Source organism: Salvelinus sp. IW2-2015, linkage group LG15 (assembly GCF_002910315.2).
Source record: "Salvelinus sp. IW2-2015 linkage group LG15, ASM291031v2, whole genome shotgun sequence".
Taxonomy (NCBI): Eukaryota; Metazoa; Chordata; class Actinopteri; order Salmoniformes; family Salmonidae; genus Salvelinus; species Salvelinus sp. IW2-2015.
Window position 1 is genome coordinate 36,857,451 of NC_036855.1, and position 9,808 is coordinate 36,867,258.

Consider the following 9,808-nt stretch of genomic DNA (forward strand, 5'->3'; position numbering starts at 1 on the left):
GCTAGCCTGGTTCAGTCACGAGCTAGTGTTACAGTCCAGCGAAGGGGGGGCTTTAAGGCCTTTGGCGTACCAGTCTGTCAGAGCTCAGCCTGGTACCAGTCAGTCAGAGCTAGCCTGGTACCAGTCAGTCAGAGCTATGCCGGTACAGTCAGTCAGAGCTAGCCTGGTACAGTCTGTCACAAGCTAGCCTGGGGTACCAGTTGTCACGCTAGCCTGGGTCCCAGTTCAGTCAGAGCTAATCCTGGGTACCAGTCGTCACAGCTAGCTGGGTACCAGTCAGGTCAGAGCTATCTGGGTACACAGTCAGTCAGAAGCTAGCCTGCGGGTTACCAGTCTGTCACAGCTAGCCTGGGTGTACCAGTCTGTCAGAGCTAGCCTGGGTTACCAGTCCTTCAGAGTCTAGCCTGGGTACCAGTCTCTCAGAGCTAGCCTGGGTTACCAGTCTGTTAGCTAGCTAGCCTGGTGTCGTTGTCAGAGCTAGCCTGGGTACCGTCTGGTTAGTGCTAAGCTTGGGTGTCAGTCAGTTAGAGCTAAGCCTGGTACCAGTCTGTCTGTGCCATCATGCCACTCCTTAAGACATGATAGGCAAAACAGTCTGGCCCAGGCTTGAATAAGAGCTAGCTCCAGCCAGATGTTGGTGATAAGCTATGTGTATGTATACAAGTTATTTACAGTAGCATTTATTGTGTCACCAGTAACTGGTTATCACAGAAAACAGAACGTAGAAACCATAAACAAACACACACAGACAACGTTCACCTTCAAAATTTCACAATCCATTTAAAGGAATTTTTCACACAGACAGCCCGTGACTTTGTTTGTCATGGACCGTGTAGAGCAGTCACAGATCACATTTTGTATTTGCTCCCTCACACTGTGAGCCGGTGCATGTGCCCCCTTGTGTGTTGTTGTATATATGTGGCAGGGTGCCAGTGTGTTCCTTACAGCGCTAACCTGGGCACAAAGCTCTTCAGTATTAGTCAGATGTGTGAAATAGGATCTGTTGGCTGGATATGACATTGTAGACAGATCCCACCCCAGTCACTGAGAATACGTCCCAAATGGCACCCTATTCCCTATACAATGCACTGTCCTGGTCAAAACTAGTGCACTATAAAGGGAACTACGGTGCTGACAACACAGAGACCAGGAGGGGAGGCATAGACACAATTTTTTGTAAATATTTGACATTGAAGTTCTTTAACAGACACTGTTATCCAGAGGAACTTAAAGAAGCAGTTAGGGTTAAGTGCCTTGCTCAGGAGCACATTTTTTTCACCTCGTCGGCTCAGAGATTCGAACCAGCGACCTTTCGATTACTGGCCCAACGCTCTTAACCGCCAGGCTACCACACACACACACACACTTACACACACATATATTAGGAGACCCGAGTCAGAGTCAAGGTAAATATAACCATAGATGAGATTTTTATGAATGAGTCAGTCACAGCCACAGTAATAAAGACGTATTCGACACTTACAGACTGCTCTAGCATGCAGTGAACATGCATCATGCGGAGGAGACAATAGAGAGTAGAGAAGAGAAAAAGAAGACAGAGMGAGAGAGGGAGAGATATAAAGAGAGAACGAGTAGAGGGCCATAGAATAAAAGAGAGAAAAAAACATGTAAATAAAACAGGTGTGTATGTCTGTGGACAATGACAGTGCACAAACTAACATGACTAAACATGACTAACAGTACCACGAATGACAACACGACTAGACAGTAGTGTCTTTGCAACCAGCCCTTCACTAGCAAATTGTAGGCTGTCTCAAATGGYACCCTATTCCCTTATAAAGTGCACTACTTTTGACCAGTAGCGCACTATATAGGGAATACAGTGCCATTTGAGACGCATACATTCTATATTTAGGCCAATACGCGTCTGTATCTACGTGTGTATCTACGGAGAATTGTAGGCTACAGCACTGTTCATTTTCTTCTAGAACTCCACAGTGGGACTGTGAATGAAAGTATGGTTAGATTAATGTGTTGTGTTTGAACTGGTGGACCCCTTCCCCACTGGGAAGCAATAGTGAGGTAAGCATGGGAGATTCTCACGCATCCACCGCACAGTAACTAACCAACCACTAACCACCATCACTCCTCAACCCTCTGCATCCTGGCCTCCTCTCATCTTCTTCTGCATTAACCTGSTCCCAGATCTCTTTGTGCTCTTGCCAAATCCATTGCTGCCCTGGTCAGTTGTTGTTACCCCCATATTCAAGTCTGGAGATTGTTTTTTGGTCAATAATTATGGACCTACACTCAGTACACAAAACATAAAGAACACCTGTTCTTTCCATGACATAGACTGACCAAGTGAATCCAGGTGAAAGCTAGCATCCCGTATTGATACCACTTGTTAAAAGTAGATGAAGRGGAGGAGACAAGTTAAAGAAGGATTTTTAAGTCTTGAGACAATTGAAACATGCATTGCGTATTTGTGCCATTCAGAGTGGGCAGGACTAAAGATTCAAGTGCCTTTGAACAGGGTATGGTAGTAGGTGCCAGGCGCACCGGTTTGTGTCAAGAACTGCAACGTTGCTGGGTTTTTCCCACAACAGTTTCCCGTGTGCATCAAGAATTGTCCACCACCCCAAGGACATCCAGCCAACTTGACACAACTGTGAGAAGCATTGGAGTCAATACGGGCCAGCATCCCTTGTGGAACGCTTTCGACACCTTGTAGAGTCCATGCCCCAATGAATTGAGGTTGTTTTGAGGGCAAGGGAGGATCAATATTAGGAAGGTGTTCCTAATGTTTGGTATACTCAGTGTATAAGAATTTTGCCAATTATTTCAAAGGCTGCAGAGAGGGTAGTTGCTGAGTAATTTGATTGATCACTTGAATACTTGTGATTTGTCATTTACACCCGATGAAATTTGGTTTCAAAGATAATCATTCTAATGAGTCAGCAAATGGTTATTTTGGGGGGGAAGGTTCAATTGAAACTTGACAAAGTGGGAGTGGTAGGAGCTTTGCAAAAAGCATTTGATACTGTAAATCGGGTTGGGTTAAATGCGGAAGACACATTTCAGTTGAATACATTCAGTTGGACAACTGACTAGGTATCCCCCTTTCCCTTTCCCTTTCCCTAAATAACTAATTCTATTCTCTAAACTAGYAATGTTTAAAGAAAAAGCATTGAACCTTTTCTGACATCTTTATTAAGTCAGAAAATAAATCTATATTGTGTCTGAATATAAATACCTGGGTGTGGTATTAGACTCTGACTGACTTTAAAAAAAACATGTAAAGAAGCTGTTCAATACTGTGCAATTTTACATTAGACATAAGGTGCCTTCAGAAAGTATTCACACCCCTTGAGTTTTTTCACATTGTGTTGTGTTACAGCCTGAATTGAAAATGATTACATTGAGATTTTGTGTCACTGGCCTACACACAATACCCCATCATTTCAAAGTGGAATTATGTTTATTGACATTTTAGCAAATTCATTAAAAATGAAAAGCTGAAATGTCTTGAGTCAATAAGTATTCAACCCCTTTGTTATGGCAAGCCTAAAAAAGTTCAGTAGTAAAAATGTGCTTAACAAATCTTATAATAAGTTGCATGCACAATAATATTGCTTAAAATGATTTTTGAATGACTACCTTATCTATGTGACTTAAATCTACTAAAAAATCTTTGGCAAGACCTGAAAATGGTTGTCTAACAATGATCAACAACCAATTTGACAGAGCTTGAATAATAAAAAAAATTATAATGCGCAACTGTTGCACAAAACAGGCGTGGAAAGCTCTAATTGCTGTAATTGCTGCCAAAGGTGGTTTTACAAGGTATTGACTCRGAGGTGTGAATACTTATGTAAATTAGACACTTATGTTTTTCATTTTYAATCAATTTGCAAAAATGTCTAAAAACATGTTTTCACTWTGTCATTATGGGGTATTGTGTGAAAATGGGTGAGAAAAAAACAACTATTTAATGCACTTTGAATACAGGCTGTAACACAACAAAATGTGGAATAAGTCAAGGGGTCTGAATACTTTCTGAAGGCACTGTATAATAAACTGTCTTAACACTAATGCTGCTAAGGTTTATATGCACGCTATGATATATTCTCACATGTTCTATTGYAYTGCAAGTTGGTCACAAGCAGGARAAAAAGGCCAATCAAACCATTGCAAATCTTAGTACAAGCGTGCATTGAAAGGTTTTCGATCAGAAACCCGAATATTCATCACCATTGTTAAATTCTCAACCCAATTTGTTAAGTTTMGAAGTTTTTGTACATTTTAAAATGTAACGCTGCTTTTTAAATGTTTGCATGGACTTGCTCCACAACCCTTAAGTAGTCAAGTGACTACTTTACTATCTATTGTATATGGTCCAATAGTTGGGGTAGTTTCAGTGTGTAGAATAGATTTTGCTCAATCTGCATTTTCTGTAAAAACTGTTCACCACTGGAACCAACTTCCCGAAAAAAGTAAATGTGTGGCGAACCTTTTTTGTTGCTGTTTGTTTTTCTTGCAGTTTTTCTTTACTGTTTTTACGACTCTTAATTCCAATAGCAATGTRTCTGATTATTATTATGTGCAATGTCTTGACTTCAGTCTGGAAATGCATCTCTTTGTCCTGACCTGTATTTGTTTTGTATTTTGTATTGTTAAATACACTACCAGTCAAACGTTTGGACACACAAGGAAACCAGGAAAACATTATTTATACGAACAGACAACATACAAACATCAGACACMCATTTTTTTGATATACAGTAACAGTCAAAAGTGAGACACACCTACTCATTCAAGGGTTTTTCTTATTTAAAAAAACAAACAATTTTCTACATTGTAGAATAATAGTGAAGATATCAAACTATAAAATAACACATATGGAATCACGTAGTAACCAAAAAATGTTAAACAAATCAAAATATATTTGAGATTTGAGATTTTTCAAATAGCCACCCTTGGCCTTGATGACAGCTTTGCACACTTTTGACATTTCTCTCAACCAGCTCATGAGGTAGTCACCTGGAATACCGTTTCAATTAACATGTGTTCATAGTGCCCCTGTTAAATAAGTACGATTTGTGGAATTCTTTCTTCTGTATTTCCTTTCTTATTTTAGGAAAGACCAAGTCACATAATTCAGTGAGCGGAACAGCTTCAAAATAAGCATCAGGCAGCATCTATTAAACTTTAAGATATGAAAGGTCAGAGTCAAATCGCGGAGAAAATGTCCAAAACGTTGAAAGAAAGATAGAATTTCTTCAGCCATCGTGCAGTTGCGAAAATACCATCCAAACCGCTTATGTATGGAAACTGGCGTGTCAATGACAGACCGCCACAGGAAAGCACGACCCATTGTTAACTTCCGCTGCAGAGGAAAATTCATTAGAACGATTAACTCACCTCAGATTGTCAGTCCAAATAAAATGCTTGTTACAGAGTTCAAGTAACAACACATGCTTAATATCAACTGTTCAGTGGAAGCTGGTTGTTGAATCAGGTCCTTCATGGTCGAATTTGCCTTGCAAAGAGAAACCATACTAAAGGATCACCAAGATTGTCACGTTCCTGAACCTTGTTTCCTTGCTGTATTTTATTTATGTTGGTAGGCGCGTGACGTTGGGTAGGGTTTGTCTATGGTGAATTTTCCTATTTGGGATTTTTGTGTTCGGCTGGTTATGATTCTCAACTGCAGAGGCAAGCTGTCAATCGTTGTCCCTGGATTGAGAATCATACTTAGGGCAGACTGGGTTCACGTGTGTTTTGTGGTGTTTGTTTCCGGTGTTTTGTTTATCACCCACTAGCGTACTGTATGCTACGGTTCTTTGACTTCGTTTATCTTGTTTGTAATTCAGTGTTCAGTGTTTCGTTATATATATCATGAAATGAACACAACCCTCTGTATGGTCCGATCCTTCTCGCCTTACTCGTCTCCGAGGAGGAGGAACGAAGTATGAAAGCGTTACAACCAATAAGAAAAAGACTTGCTTGGGTCAAGAAAACGAGCAATGGACATTAGACCGGTGGAAATGTGTCCTTTTGGTTTGATGAGTCCAAATTGGAGATTTTTGGTTCCAACCACCATGTCTTTGTGAGACGCAGAGTAAGTGAATGGATGATCTCTGCCTGTGTGGTTCCCACCGTGAAGCATGGAGGAGGAGGTGTGATATGTTGTGGGAGTGCTTTGCTAATGACACTGTCCGTGATTTATTTAAATTCAAGGCACACTTAACCAGCATGGCTTTACAGCATTCTGCAGCGATACGCATCCCATCTGGTTCACACTTAGTTGGACTTATCATTGTTTTTCAACAGGACAATGACCCCAAACACACCTCCAGTCTATGTAGGGCTATTTGACCAAGAAGAGAAAGATGATGGAGTGCTGCATCAGATGACCTGGCCTCCACAATCACTCCGACCTCAACCCAATTGATATGGTTTGGGATAAGTTGGACCGCGGACGTAAAGGAAAAGCAGCCAACAAGTGCTAAGCATATGTGGGAACTCCTTCAAGACTGTTGGAAAAGCATTCCAGGTGAACCTGATTGAGAATGCCAAGAGTGTGCAAAGCTGTCATCAAGGAAAGAGTGGATACTTTGAAGAATTTCAAATTAAAAATATATTTTGATTAGTTTACACTTTCTTGGTTACTACATGATTGCCATTATGTGTTATTTCATAGTGTATTCCATAGTTGATGTTCTTCACTACTATTATACAATGTAGAAAATAGTACAAATAAAGAAAAACCCTTGAATGAGTAGGTGTGTCTATACTTTGACTGTTACTGTATCTCAACAACAATGWCTGATGTWTGTATGTTGTCTGTTCGTATAAATCATGTTTTCCTTGTTTATACTGTATGTTCACCTGCCCGGGGACTGCAGACTGAAATTAGCTGTTGGCTAAGTCTGGTACAATGCAACTTTTCTCAAGTGTACTGAGACGTATGTTTTGTTGTACATTGTCCCTGTTCAAATAAACGTAACAATAATAGCAAACTATGTTGGCAGGACAATGAGTTACAAGGAGTTTGCATGGTAACAAACAGACTGGCACTTCGGCTACTTTTACATCACTTCTATTGCTCTTCAATTTCGACACTCTTTTGTGTAGCTCCCCTTCTTTCTTTCCTACCTTCCTTGACGGGGATGGCAGGTTTCTTCTGGCGCAGGCCCAGCAGAATGAAGAAGAGGACCAGAGGGATGAAGATCTCAAAGGCCAACACCCACTGTAGGGAGGGAGGGAGGGAGGGAGAGAGAGGGGCAGGGAGGGAGAGAGAGCGTTAAACCGCTGAACAGCTCAACCAGTCTAGGTACATTAGTTGTGAACAGCACACAGGTGTGGCTACAAGGTTGAATTTAGTTAGCTACTACTTTCTTTCCACAGTGAACCACTCCTTGTCGAGTCTCATTTACTTGGTGATATATCAGCGTAGTGAATGGATTGAGTTGACTTAACCCAGTGTCAGTTATTGATCCATTAAATCAGGGAGTTGGAGTGAAGGTTGTTCAGTTTGCTAAACAAGCACTATTGGCTCATGGACTGGGTGCCAAAACGKCCAGTGCTTCCAAAGTGGTCTGCTACAGATATTACTTATGAAGAAAGGGGGGGTTATAGAAGATGGAAGACGCAGCACTATAAGAAACACCACACACATACACACACTGACACAAATCACTGACACAAATCACACACACATACACACAAATCAGGTAATCTGTGTGAACTGCCTGGTGTATATTGGCAGGAAAAGGAACTAGCACTGACAATTTCACATGCGTCAACTGACACGAGTCAGCTAGTAGTGGAGCCATAGCAGAAGAGCAAGACAGTTACAAAATAAATTTTAAAAAACACATAAAACCAGCCCCTTGCCAGGCTATCATTGCAAATAAGAATTTGATTGACTTGCCAGTTGCCTCGTTAGATAAAAGGTTAAATAAAAAAATGGGGGTCCAATTGTTCCTCCTTACGTCTCTCTATGAGAGACACTACCACTCTCTAAACATTCAATTATACTTGCCTTGAACGCAACAAAGTGATGATTCATAAATCACATCAAGAATGTTGAGGAACGGTAGGTAGGGTTTATGCATCCTGATCAGTATTCAAGAGCGAAAGAGAGAGAGACAAAGAGAAAGAGAGAGAGATGCAGAGAGGAGGAAGTATAGTGGAAAGAGGAAAGGAGAGTCGGTTCACACCATCCCACCTGTTGTCTAATGTTTCATTTTGTCAGAAGTGGGTTTTATGCACTCTGGGAAAGGGGCGTTCCATGATGCCGACGTAATGTGTGTCGTCACGTGGGTGTGGGCCACTGACTTGGTTAGACTTCATATGAAGGCACTTCTCTCATTTAGAAGGCTCACACACATATACATCTTCTCACAATATTTCATATTTTAATCATATCAGTTCCCAACATTTGGATGTGAATCTGGGAAATATACACATTCACTGGGATTATACACATTCAGAGATACACAGTTATGTTGTTATCTGCCTTTGGTGGGATCCCAAAACAACAACTGGTCTGACTTAATTGTTCTTTAAGTGCCCACGGGACCACTCCAACCGCTTGAACTCCAGAACTGTTTGTTTCATTATTCAATCTTTTGATGTTACCGTTTTGGCGGGAGGAATCTCCTTGTAACAAAGAGGTTTCTTCTTTCCCTCAATCCTGCCAAACCTAAAAGTTTCTACACAATATTTCACAGCTACCGTGCATAAACTGGTGGGGGGGGGAGAGAGAGGGAGGGGGCCTATACTCAAACAGGGTCACAGTCATAGAAATCTCCTTGGACTGACCACTCGCCTTCTCTTCCTCATCTTTTCTCTCTCTCTCCCTCTCTCACCCTCCCCTCTCTCTTTCACTCTCTTCCACTTTCTTATTCTCCTCTCTGCATCTCCTCTCTCTCTTTCTTCTTTGTCTCTCTCTCTTCTTTCCGCTCTTGAATACGGTCGTCAGGATGCATAAACACCCTACCTACCGTTCCTCAACCTATTCTCTTGATGTGATTTCATAATGAATCATCACTTTGTTTGCGTTCAAGGCAAGTATTTAACTATGTAATGTTTAGCAAAGAGTGGTAGTGTCTCTCATAGAGAGACGTAAGGAGGAACAATTGACCCCCATTTTTTTTATGTAAACCTTTTATCTAACGAGGCAACTGGCAAGTCAATCAATTCTTATTTGCAATGATAAAGCCTGGCAAGGGGCTGGTTTTATGTGTTTTTTTAAATGTATTTTTGTAACTGTTTGCCTTCTCTTGCTGTGGCTCCACTACTAGATGACTCGTGTCAGTTTGACGCATGTGAAATTGTCAGTGCTTAGTTCCTTTTCTGCCAATATACACGGTCAGTTTCACACAGATTACCTGATTTGTGTGTGTGTGGTTGTGTGATTTGTGTCAGTGATTTGTGTCAGTGTGTGTTGTGTGTGGTGTTTCTTATAGTGCTGCGTCTTCCATCTTCTATACCCCCCCCCGCTCAACCCACTGCCCTTCTTTCTTCATAAGTAATAATCTGTAGCAGACCACTTTGGAAGCACTGGCCGTTTTTGGCACCACAGCCACCATGAGCCAATAGTGCTTTGTTTAGCAAACTGAACAACCTTCACTCCAACTCCCTGATTTAATGTGATCAATAACTGACAACTGGGTTAAGTCAACTCAATCCATTCACTTCGCTGATATATCACCAAGTAAATGAGACTCGACAAGGGTGGTTCACTGTGGAAAGAAAAGTAGTAGCTAACTAAATTCAAACTTGTAGCCACACCTGTGTGCTGTTCACAACTACTGTACTAGACTGGTTGAGAGCT

General features: G+C 41.3%; 1 protein-coding gene across 1 annotated transcript in view; it reads right to left on the reverse strand.

Annotated features, from left to right (window-relative positions):
• The window catches only part of abca2 (ATP-binding cassette, sub-family A (ABC1), member 2), a 94,436-nt gene that overhangs the window by 39,399 nt on the left and 45,229 nt on the right, over positions 1-9,808 (reverse strand). The window contains exons 2-3 of the mRNA XM_024003148.2: positions 7,123-7,216; positions 6,875-6,883 (exon numbers count right to left, since the gene is read on the reverse strand). Of these exons, the coding sequence (XP_023858916.1) occupies positions 6,875-6,883; positions 7,123-7,216 (103 nt within the window). The remainder of the gene's footprint in view (positions 1-6,874; positions 6,884-7,122; positions 7,217-9,808) is intronic.